The 13,072-nt window shown below is 38.7% G+C and overlaps 1 protein-coding gene across 12 annotated transcripts in view; it reads right to left on the bottom strand.

Annotated features, from left to right (window-relative positions):
• The window catches only part of ERC2 (ELKS/RAB6-interacting/CAST family member 2), a 909,167-nt gene that overhangs the window by 587,677 nt on the left and 308,418 nt on the right, over nucleotides 1-13,072 (bottom strand). For all 12 annotated transcript variants that reach the window (XR_013960983.1, XR_013960984.1, XM_080676097.1 and 9 more), the window contains one exon: nucleotides 8,510-8,677. Coding sequence is in view for 10 of the 12 variants with exons in the window: in XM_080676097.1 (XP_080532223.1) it covers nucleotides 8,510-8,677 (168 nt within the window). In the remaining 2 variants the exon portion in view is untranslated. The remainder of the gene's footprint in view (nucleotides 1-8,509; nucleotides 8,678-13,072) is intronic.

Here is a 13,072-nt window from a genome sequence, read left to right as displayed (position 1 = left end):
TTGTTTCACTAGAAAAATAAGTTGCTCAAAATAAATTGACAATAGGGTAAGGATTGGAAAGTTTTTGATTAAAAAGGGATTTTTGTTGGAACACTTATAATGAGATTTGAGCTACAGTAACAATATAAAATTGAAAGCAGAATTACATACAAAACGAGTACTGTAAAATATCATTATTTTAGTACAATGGAAAATAAGGTGTTTGTGGTTTTACTCTATAAATTCTGTGTTGTCTGCTCATATGTATTTCTTCTTGGCTGTCTTCTGAATAGCCATTCTGACTTCCGAGGCCTCTGCACCAGCCTTCATTTGTGGTGGTGAGGAGGGTGAAGGGGACCCACACAATCAACATCTCCTAGGCTCAACATTTCCCCTACATTTTATTGACTTTTCAGGACTAATTCTTGCCCACGCATCACATCGGTGTTCAGTTACAGGGCAGACAACGAATGTTCCTAATCCATTTAGGGTGCTGACAGCCATGTTCACAATTTATAGGATTTCCTTTTAGACATCTACCTATTTCACAGTTCATTAAGATTCAAACTGAACACCTGTGTTTATGAAGTCAAAAGCAATTTTATACTAACAAGGTCTTAAATAAGGCACTCTCTGAAAAGCCTGAACAACAATAATAACAACAAAAGGACTAGACGCTTGGCCTGTGGAACAGACTAATGTCCGTAGCTACCTGCATCATCCTTTAATAGACAAAGCATCGCATGGACCAGCAGCACAACACAGCTGAATTCCTCCACCAGAAGTCTTTCAGGTTTTTACCCTAAGAAAGCAAGAGCATGAGGCTGCCGTACAAAGTTCACCCGGATATCTAAAATCTGCAAAACAGCTAAAAATTTCAGGAAGGAAAAATGTGGCCCCTTTAAACAATGTCTTCACTAGCTGGCTATAAGGACAATTTCAGCATTCTGGGGCCCACAACGCCTGACCCTGGCTCATTTTTATGTGACCCCAAAGTTTTCACATCATTAATAAAGAGAGAATCAAAACAAAGCCCACAGACATTAGGGGAGGGGGAAGTGTGTAGTTTGGCACTGCCATTGTACATACCCTCAAAATGAAAAAGGGGAAAAGGGAAATGCACGTAGCAGAGGTGGTGACCCCTATAACGACTGTGGTTCCCAAGGCTTTTTTTCTACTGGTAATAAACCATTTTGCAGACCTCCCAATTGTGGCCACCATGATAGTTACAGCTTGCAGGTTTATGTCTTTTTCTTGCAGCTAAGAGTGTTATCAATAAAAATTGCAAATGATGCTTTTCCTGGTCAAATAAAAACATTTTAAAATGTGAAGCCAGCGACGGGATTAGAATGGAAAAATACAAGTGACACCAGGATGCTGTTTTGTCTATTTTTTTTTCAGCAAGTCCCTTAATGTATTAATTTTAAAGGCATTCCTTGCAAGTCTTGAAAGGGAGGCAACACCCCTCAATGCGGTACTGGGTGATTTGACAGTCTTCAAAGTCGGTTATGTCGGATGCTACCGACTCTCTTAAAAAGCACCTCACTGTTAAATGCCGTGAGTTTGAAGACCATTAAACAAAAGTCTATCTCAGAAAGCACGTTTGACATAATATTCTTTGAAGGCTGGGCTGAAGGGTAAAAAGGGGCTTTTCTGCTTGCTAGTCAACCACGGCAGGAGGTAAAAAGGGAAACTGAAATGACAGAGAAAGTAAAGGCGCACTCCTGGGAAATCCACCTTATGGATGTGACAAATATTGTTTCGTTCACTAAAAAACCCTCTTGCTCAAAACATGTGAATTCAGAAGAGAGGTGTTCTTTAGTATCTGGAATAGTTTGCAAAGCCCTGTGTGAATGCAGCTGGCCCCACAGTCCCAAGAGGCCACAAAGCATTCAGACTCCTTGGCATGGCAACCTTTATGCCCAGGAGTCTAGCCTCACCATAAAGTGAGGCAGAGGGCTCATCTCAATATGAGCAAACCAGGAAACAAGGACTCATGAAATTTGTCTTCTCCATGGAACAACAACATTTTGCTTGGCTTTTATTCTTCAGCTTGAAAACTGACAGCTCAAGCCTGCTCTCTGGCTGTGTTAGGACACTGAATCATGCGTGACTCAGAGACCAAAAATCGCTGCCACCTCCTCCTCCACCAGCACCTTGCACAACCTCCCTGAAGAAATGACCATCACCACTTCTGTTAAAAATGCACTTAATAATTTTTTTCATTACAGATGTATAATATCTGTATCATAGACAATTTAAAGATCACCTGAGTCTCCAAAATAAAGAGAAAACACAGTAAGATACTGTTTTCCATCCTTTAACTTTTTTTTACAAAGTGTGCATGTATGTGTGAATATATGTAAATGTACATAATCATAACATCTTTAAAGAAATAAAAATTAAATATTACACAATGAATTCTTCTTAATGCACTAGGATTCTAGACTTCAGGAAAAATGTCACCATCTCTTGAGTTTGGCCAATATCCTTCAATATTTTGGCCACAGTGTTATTGTTATTACAGCCATATGTTACTATGAGGAGTTAAACCCCTGAGTTATTCATTCTTATCTCTCTTCATAGCCAGTTTACTAAGCATTCTTGCAATCCCAATGAACTCACCTATTAAGACATAATTATAAAACTTACAATAAACTTTGCCATGAACATTAAATGTGATAATGTATGTCAGTCCCTTGACACAAAGGGACCCATGGAAGGCCCTAGATTTAGGGTTAAGAGTTCAGGATTTGAGAGCTGAGGCCCTGTCACTCATCATTCTGTAACCTTGAGCAAGTTACACATCCTCTCTGAACCTCTATTTTCTCATCTTAAAAAAAACAAAAACAAACAAAACAAAAAAACAGGTCAACAATACCAACTTCACAAGTTGCAAGTCAAGGGTAAAATAAAGTATTGCATGGGACACACTTAGCCACAGTTCCCAGAACTCAGAATGGCAGCCACAAGACACTTGGTAGACATTTGAGCAATACAATTAAATTTAAAAGTCTAAGACCAATAGCTCCTGAGATTATGGGTCCAACTTTATCCAATGCTCAATAAAATATTGTCAAGTGATACCTTCCTCATTTAGACAAGATGAGAGAAGGGTCTTTCTGAAGTACAGCTTACTGAAGCATTTCTGAGTAGATGAGGTAACATCTGAAAGAATCAAGCCAGCAGAGTGTCTGTAACCCCATAAATAGCATCCCCTCTCTCAAAGAGAGCCAAGTTGCTTGAGTGTGGACTCAAAATAAATCGGCTTTAATCAAAACACAGAAGGAGTACCAGAGTAACCACCTTAGCAATATGAACCTTCCAATATGAGTGCTATGAATGGATATTTCATACAGCTTGCCTACTTTAGTTTTCAAAGGAGCTAAACATTTATTTCTTTTTATTTCCTCTCCTTCTTTTACTTACTCACTTTTAAGGAAGGTAGTATATAATTAATATGTTGTGTGAAATGATTAGTAACCAGAAATTCCTGAGCGTTTATGGTACTATAAATCAGTTATCTATCATACATCCATATACCCAATAGAATGTTGGCTGGATGAGGGCTGAAACCATAGTTCGTACAGAGTAGTCATTCAGAAACTATGTGTTGCATGAAATCTATAGGGCAGGAATCTTTCATGTGAAATTCTCAGAAATGCTGCAGGGCATCTATAAACTGCCTGAAATTATATTCATTATTGCATGTGAATATGAGTGTGTATGTGCTGAGGTGAATGTTCCTAGGGAATAAGCCTATAAATTGCATGATAGTCTCTTCTATATAGATTTCATTTAAAAAACAAAAATGCTATGAACCCTTGTTATGGAGCTGCCATTAACCTAACCTGCATGTGTTGTACCTTGTCTTCAAGAACACAAAACCCTTATATTCTGTCTCCATTAACAGGCTCTCAAGTAGATCCCTTCTTTGACCTATTTGGAACAGCAGTGAGTATAAAAGCAAGCATCACACCACTGTCATATAACACGTCTCCCAGAAAACATGCAAAGGAGTTGTCACATCTGACTGTTACAAAACATGCTGGGCTGGTGAAAAGTTGCTGGAAAGCCCTAAGAAACCTCTTAATTTAGGTCTAGAACCAATAGATGGCACTTTTATAGTAACTTCATTAAAAAGTGACTCCATTGAAATGTAAACGTCTGAGTTCCATATCAGTGGACACCAAAATCTCAAAGGAGACCCACAAAGGCAGAACACATAGAATGGATGATGAAAGAGAAGTGAGCTGGCGCATTCCCCAAACACCAGTGAGATACAATAAAAATAATAACAGCAATGATGATAATCAACACAATTTATAGCTAAAACCTTTTACCAGAGTTAAAGCACCTTTTCACACAGATGCATCAGGCTGACACAAAGATTGCCATTTTATAGGTCAAGACCTGGAGGCTCAGAGAAGTTCAAATCTTATCCACGTCACAGTTATCCAATGGGAAGGCTGAAGTATGTCCACACACCTCCCACTTCTAAATGCTGTGTTCTTCACACAACATTTTACTTCAGACCATAGAATAATATCTAGGCCTCTCTTCTAAATTTCTGGATATGTTAGTAATTATTTTTAAATATTTTTTAATGACTTGAGAGAGAGGGGGAAGGACAGGGATGGAGAGATAGAAGCATTGATGAGACAGAAATATCATAGATCGGCTGCCTCCTGCACTCCCCCTACTGGGGATCAAGCCTGCAACCCAAGTTGTGCTCTGGCCGGAAATCAAACCAGTGAATACTTGGTTCATGGGTCAACACTCAACCACTTTGCCACACCACCAGGCAGGTAATTATTTGTTGAAATCAAGAAAAACTGAGGTGCTAAAGAAAACTAATTTATTATCTCTATTGCCATATAATTAATGTGTTGGAGGATGGGGATAAGTTGGTACATAAAAAGCATCCAGGAAAGTAGCAAAATAAGAAACATGGCTTTGGGGTCCTTTGAAGCTATTTTAAAAAGTAAAATGTTATGTTAAGAGCTATGTGGTGTATCCCTCTGTGTGCATAATTATTACTCCATTGATTTATTGCTCACATGTCGGAGAGCATCTGGGCATTTATGCAAGTTAAAACAACCAACCCAAGAGCCAAGCCACACAGCCTCAAACCCAGACAACTTTCCTCCCACCCCTTGTCCCACTCTTCATCCTGCCACCTCCCAAACGAACATTCTCTGACAGTAAGAATCTTCCTGGCAGAGATGAACTGTTAAACCAGTGACATCTGTCATGCACACCATATTCTAAAAGAGTAGCTAAAACCAGTTGATAGCACAAATTTTCCAGAGAAACCAGAAAATTTCTTCTAATTCTAGAAAGAACCCTCTTCTGTTTTGGCAAAAGCTTTTAAGGAGTGACTCAGGAATCAAACTGGAAGGAGCTATCACAGTAACCTCCTGCAGGATGAGCCTGATCGGTCATATGGGCATAATGAAACAGAACATATCTACTGAATGCTCACCCACTAAGGTAGGGAGACTCTTTAGAGGTGGGAAAATCACTTTAATATATTTCACCCTGTTGCCAAAAATCCTTTGCCTATGATCCAACAATTAGAGCAAATTTTAACTGAAACTGCTTCCGCTAAGAGATGGACATCACTGGGTAACTGTCTCCATTTTTATTTACAGAGATCTTAAAAGAAGAAAAAAGGCAAAAAAGAAAATTCCTCTGATGTCTCCAGCTGATAAAATCATTAATCACACACTCTGAACTTCAAAGCAGAAGACGAGAAAATCACCTCACTTTCTCTGCACATGGAGAAATAATTTTTCTACTTCAAAGAACCATCTTTTTTATTGGGTCATTTTAATTATTGAACGTGGGATGGAAGCTATCCGCATAATGTCACCACTGTCTTTTTCATGAAATATACATAGGTCTAATTTGACTACATTCATTCAAGAGGGAAAACACCAAGGAGAGGATAAGAAAAGGGATATGGCCTGGGGATACAGCTCTCCTCAGTGCAAGGGAGCAGGAGAAAGGAAGTAAGCCTTTCGGGGCTGACTTTTCTCATTCCTTCCTCTTGGAGAGAAACCATCAAGAAGCGGACTGCCTATTTGGGCAGTTCCTCAACGCACTGCCTTGCTTCTCAATTCTCCTCCTACCCAACACATGGCAACACAATCACACTACCTTTATTAGTAACTAGAGGCCCGGTATACAAATTCATGCATGAATGGGGGTCCCTCCGCCTGGCTGGTGATCAGGGCCTATCAGGGCAGGCCACCAGGGGGAGGGACCGCCGGAGGTTGGCTGGCCTAGGGAAGTTGGCTGTGGGAGTGCACTGACCACCAGCGGGCAGCTCCTGCATTGAGCATCTGCGCCTTCTTGGTCAGTGCGCGTCATAGCGACCGATCAGCCTGTTGTAACGGTTGCTTAGGCCTTTATATATACTAGTATAGATGCTGGCATTATTGCCAACTTCAGACAACTGTGGGTACAATCAGTTGATTTGTGAATAACGAGTGTGAAGAAAACCTTGTGCTCCAGAACAAGGGTCAGCAAACTATCTGGCCCTGTTCAGAATAAGACTGCTAGAGAGAGGTCAAGTCAGGCATTCCAATCCCCACTCAGCCCTTTTCCCACAAAATCACAATGCCAAGAATTGGCAAATTTCTTCTGTAAAGGGCCAAAGAGTAAATATTTTTAGCTTCGCAGGCTATACAATCTCTGCAGCTACTCAATTCTGCAGTTATAGCCAAGCACAACACATAGATACTAGTAAATGAGTATGGCTGTGTCCTAGCAAAACATTACTTCCAAAAATAAGCTGAGGGTGGGATTTGTCCACAAGCCATAGTTTTCAACTCCTATCTAGACAAGTGCTAGATACTAGAAACATTCTAGCACTGTGCTAGCCAATACAGCAGTCATTAGCCACAGTTGACCATTAAATACTTGAAATGTGGCTAGTGTGACTAAGGAACTATATTTTAAATTTTATAGAATTTAATTTTTTTTTTAGTTTTTATTTACTGGGTGATAGGTATAGGTTTCAAGAATATATAGGTTTCTATGATACATGATCTGTATATATAGCATTTTGTAGACACCACCCAAAGTCAAATCATCTTCTGTCACCATGTATTTGGCCCCTTTACCCAGGAACTGCATTTTAAATGTTACTGACTTTTAATCATTTAAATTTTAATAGACATAAGGTGGCTAGTGGCTCCAGTATTCGATAGCACAGTGGCAGATGCTTCTCACTGCTCCTCTTCAAAGCAGATTCAAGCCACCTTCGAATCAATGGCATAGTTTAAAATTTTTCCTTAAAAAAGAAAATATCCATGCTTCCACATTCAGAATGAAACCACATACAACTGAAAATTATATTTCTTAAGTGTGGAATATCTACGTCATTGAAGGTAAAATAAGTGTTTGGTTTGAATCAATTAAATAACAGCAATTTAGCCAATGTGAAGTGTATAGGGGCTAAGTCGAATCCATGCCAAGACTTATCCAACCTGGAACCTGTTTCCTGTCTCCTCTGAACACTGGCCTGCATCTCCACTGAGGGCACAGACCTACTGGATGGCCCCAAAAACTCCGAAGGCAAGTCCAAATCTCCCCACAGACCCAAACATGTATACATTCAAAGACATGGTTCAAGAGCACAAGAGGGAACACGCTGCCTTCCCAGTTAGGCTGCCTTCTCCCAAAGTGATCACATCATATGCTGCCTCTACACAGAAACCGGGCATTCACCACATCCTTTGCTGCTGCCCACACGAATAATTTATTTTCTGCCAACTGTTTTATTTACACAATAAGTAGCTTGTGTCCTGCATTCCTTAGCCATTCCCAAAATATAATCCAATGGGGAGAAGCAAGGAAATAGGTTAGTAACATGTTTGTTTGTTTTCTCTAGGTGTGAATAAGAAATAACAAACCAATTTTTCCTTTAAGAAACTTGTATAATACCAACTTTCTTCAATGGGTAAAAGAATATTGAAAATTAAGGAGACTCTCTAGGAAGTAAGAAACCTTTGGAATCATAGGTGCCAGGAGGGGGAACAATATAAATACACAACAAAGAAAGATAAATGACATTCTGACTTTTTAAAATGATTTCTGATAAAATAAACCATTCCAGATCCGATCATTTATTTTATCTGTGGTTCCCAAATCTGAAAAGCTCTGAAAAAATTAAAGAAAAAAAATCCAAGTATGAAGCAAACTCCCTTTACTGGCACAACCTTACGCAAACTAGCAGAGGGTTACTTATAGAGTCTTTTTTACCCACTTTAGGGTGAGAATTTGTTTTCTGCAGAAATATCCATGTGTTTGTATAACACTCGCAGCAACCTCACTGGGAGTGTTACACAGTATGATACATGCAGTAGGTCTTACCCTTCCAAAATCCACCCAAATATCCGATATGCAAAACACCTCTTGCCCCAAGGGTTTGGATAAGGAATATTTTAAAGAAAGCTGTTCAGGTAGAACATTTTCTATCAACTCAGCATCTGCTGCCCAGAATCCTGAGACAGTGCCTTACCTCGGTTTGAAGAATGGCAGCCCGCTGTTCTTTGGCAGTAAGCGACTCTTTAAGCACTTCAATGTGTTGCTTGCAATCTGAATTTTGATTGCTAAGGGTTTCAAGCTTTGTTTGTAAGGCAAGAAGTTCTGATTCCTTCTTTGAAAGTTCCTGCTTCAGCTGATCAATCTGTAAAACAACAAAATTTCAAGAAATTAGAAGCCATAGATACTACTCTCTATTTGAAAACTACTAATTTCTCTTATATTCCGCTCGCGCGCGCGCGCGTGTGTGTATGTGTGTGTGTGTGTGTGTGTGTGTGTGTTCTTTAAATGACTTATTTCCTTTTCTTTTTCATAGTCAGTGATTATTATTCCAACAATGCAGATTTGATGAAAAAGATGGTCCTGGGAGTCACACAGTCTTGGGTTCTGGGGAGCCTCTGCAAATGTGGCGCGGAGAGTGTAGAAAGCCGGAAAGGTAAGTTCAGCAGACAGCCTTCCACCTTCCACCCCACTGAGAACCAAGGTTCACAGTGGAAAGAAGGCTTCCTGGCCAAACCTACTATTCATCTATGAAACCAAAGACAATTCACCAAGATCCTCAGAAGGGTAAACAGGGAGCTAATAAAGGTACTTAACCTAAGACATAACCTGGACCTTCTCTAGTATTCCATGGTGGAAACAATCATTCAAGGGCATTATTTGACAAAAGAGAATTCTCACCCCCCCAAAAAATATATATATATTGGGGGCGTTTCTTTTGCTTATATTAAATACTGAGAAAATACAAAAGAAATAAAATATATATAAAGTATAAGGGAAAATAACACAAGTAATATCTATCATTCAGTTCACCAAAAAAAGATTATTAGAATTATCTGTGCTCCAGCCCATTTCAATCTCCTTCTTTTCCCCTTCAGAAATAATTCCCACTCTAAATTTTATGCTGATCATTGTCTTGCTTGTCTTTTCGGTTCACCATGTATTTTTTTCCATCTGTAAATGATATACCATTTAGTTTTGGATACTATTTAGGTTTTTAACATTGTTTGCAGTGTATGTTTTGTGGGATTTTTTTTTTTTTTATGCGTTAGGCTTTTTTCTACTCAATTTTATGTCCTGGAGATTAAATCGTGTACTGTACAAGCAATTTGTTTGTTTTCATTGAAGAACAGTATTCCATTGTAAAACTTCACCGCAGTTTATTTGTCCATTCTGTTGCTGATAGACATTTGGGTTTGTTTCCAGGTGTTGTTAGTTGTTGTTTTTTTCCTATTAAAGTGCTATTCTGGCCTGGCCAATGTGGCTCAGTGGTTGAGTGTCGACCTATGAACCAAGAGACCACAATTTCATTCTAGGTCTGGGCATATGCCCAGGTTTCAGGCTCGAACCCCAGTGGGGGAACTGCAAGAGGCAGCCGATCAGTGATTCTCTCTCATCATTGATGTTTCTCTCTCTTCCTCTCCCTTCCTCTCTGAAATCAATAAAAATATTTTTTTTTAAAAAGTGTTATTCTGAACATTCTTCTACATATCACCTGGTACATACTGGTATAGTAAAAATAATCTAAAAGTTACATTGCTGGACCACATAGTATACACACCTTCAACTTCACTAGACAAACAAATGTTTTCCAAAGCAGTTACATTAATATTCATAGTCACAGGCACGGTGTGTTCATCACTCCACAGCTTTGCCAATCTTATGTCACCAGCATTCTACATTTCTGCCTGCAGAAGGAATGGCAGCTTCGGCCTCCTCCTACTGGCAGCCAGCCACCATGCTAGAAGTCAGCTATCCTACAACCGCTGTGCTCCGAGGAAGCCATACCAAACACACAGCGGGCAAAGAAAGACAGAGAAGCTAGTGGAAATAATTCCTTTTTTGTCTTGTTCCTGATCATAAAGGGAAGAATTTCAATGTTTCACCATGAACGTTCGTTCATGTTTGTGTTAGCTTTTTATAGGCCCTCTTAGGTTTCAGAAAGTTCCATTTTATTACAACTTTGGAAAGAGTTTTGCTTTGTTTTATAATCCTCACCCAAGGATGTGTTTACTGATTTGAGAGAGGAAGGAAGGGAGATGGATGAGTAGTTTCAGTCTTCCATATTTCGATCTTTGAATCTGCCTCATCTGTTAATCACTTAAAGGTGGGGTAAAAACACCTACTTAATGGTGAAATAATAAATTCTTCCTTATAGTTATACCAATGTTTAGCTCTAAAAATGGTTTCTTTGTCTTAATGTCTACAAATGCATTCCTTTAAAGGTTATGAAATCTTTCATTAGCTGCATTTTTGATAGCTTTATTGAAATATAATTTACATACCATAAAATTCACCTCACTAAAGTGTACTATTGATGGTTTTTAGTATTTTCACATCATCATCTTGGTTGTACACGTGAATCATCTCAAAATAAAACCTTTCCTCATCTCAAAATGAAAGCTTGAAATTATTAGCTGTACCTCTCCATTCCCCACCCTCCACCCCCAGCTTTAGGCAAACAATAATCTGCTTTCTGTCTCTATAGATTGGCCTATTCTGGGAATTTTGTATAAATGGAATCACACAATATATGTACTTTGTGACTGGCTTCTTTCACATAGCACAGTGTTTCAAGATTCATCCATTTTATTGCTGAGTAATATTCCCAAGCATGTCTATCAATTCACCAGTTGATGGGCACGCATGTTGTATCTATATTTTGGCTATTATGAATAATGCTACTACGAATATTTATGCACCAGCCTGTGTGGACATGTTTTCATTTCTCTTGGGTATATACATAGGTGTAGAATTGCTAGGCCATGTGGCAACGGTATGTTTAGCATTTTGAAGAAATCCTTAATCATTTGCCAAAGTGACTGTAGCATTTCACATTCCCACCAGCAATAATGAGGGCTCTAACTTTTTCATACTCTTACCAGAATTTGTTATTGTCTGTCTTTTTCATCATAACCATTATGATGGGTATAAAGTGGTATCTCATTATGGTTTTCACTTGCATTTCTCTAACTAATGACACTAAGCATATTTTCACATACTTATTAGCCATTCATATATCTCTTTTGGACAAATATTCTGCTTTCTAAAACTGTTTCTTTGCCTTTTATGGCTTTTTTTAATACAAATAGATAGGTTTCTTCCAATTTCTCCTTTTTGGGATACTTTAAGCCTCCTGATTGTGGATTGGTACCTGTCATCAGTTTTGGAAAAGTATCAGCTTTTATTTCTTCAAATATGAGTAGTGATCAACTACATCTTTCCTTCTGGAACTCTGATTATACTTTTAATTGACCTTTTTCTATGTATTTTAACTTATCTTTCATGTATTGCATCTTTTTATTTAATTTATTCTGCTCTATTTTCTAGTTTATTAAGTCTCTCTTCTTCTGTGACCCTCCTCTGTGACAACTTTGTATTGATTCATTGAGCTTTGAAATTTGCATTTTTATTTCCCATTTCTAGAAGTTCTCTTTAAATTTGCTTGGTATTTTAATTTATCTTTAAATATATATTTTATTGATTTCAGAGGGGAAGGGAGAGGTGGAGAGAGAGATAGAAACATCAATGAGAGAGAATCATTGATTAGCTGCCTCCTGAATACCTCCCACTGGGGACTGAGCCCACAACTCGGGCATGTGGCCTGACAGGGAATCAAACCATGACCTCTTGGTTTAAAGATCGAGGCTCAACCACTGAACCACACTGGTAGGGCTAAATTTTCTTGATATTTTTATAGTCTCTCAACTTTTATTTGTATTCAAATACCTTCTTTTATTTATTTAAACATATTAATCACATTTATGTCATAGCATTAGTCTTAAAAGTCCAAGTCCTAAAGTTCTTGCCACCTGGCTCTGCTGTCTGTTCTTTCTACTGACTCACTTATGGTGGCTTGCTTTCTTGCAGGTTTTCTAATTTAAAAAAATATTGTGCCTTCACTTTTTTTTGGTAACTTTATCTACAGAAATACTTTGTAGCTAAGTTAGCATGCAGCCTTCCAGAGCAGTTACCTCTGCCAATACCTGGGGCCCTACCAACCAAGGACCCCTTTAAACCACATCCTCTATTTGAAGATTCTGGATCACCTCACACTGCACATCCGTGCAAGAGCCAGCTGTGGGTATAGATTCTCAGAGATGGTTTTTTCATCTTCCACTTGGCTCAAAGTTTCAAAATATATACTTTTCCCTGGAGTCCCCAGTCTGAGTGAGAGGAGAGTAGAATTGGGAGGTTATTTCTAGTTAATCCTCACACTGAAGGGTGATACTGTCCAGGATCCCAGCCTTATGTGGTGTGGCAGCAGAACCCCTATTTGAGTCTTCATCTTGAGCAGGCCTAGGCTTCTACCTCTTTTCTTAAATGTCCCTGTGACTGTGAAATCAAAGCTCAAGTTCACCTGTCTAGCAAAGACTAACAAGAAGATACATCCAGTGCTCTACTGATCACTCCAGCTCCCTGCTTTGGCTTAGTTTGGACCCTTGAGATTCTTTCTAACTTGACAGTTCACAAGTACATTTTTATTTTATTTTCTGTTTGTTTGTTTTAAATTTATCTTTATTATTGAAAGTATTACATA

Source organism: Plecotus auritus, assembly GCF_963455305.1.
Source record: "Plecotus auritus genome assembly, chromosome: 6".
NCBI lineage: Eukaryota > Metazoa > Chordata > Mammalia > Chiroptera > Vespertilionidae > Plecotus > Plecotus auritus.
This window is presented reverse-complemented; position numbering and strand designations above follow the sequence as displayed.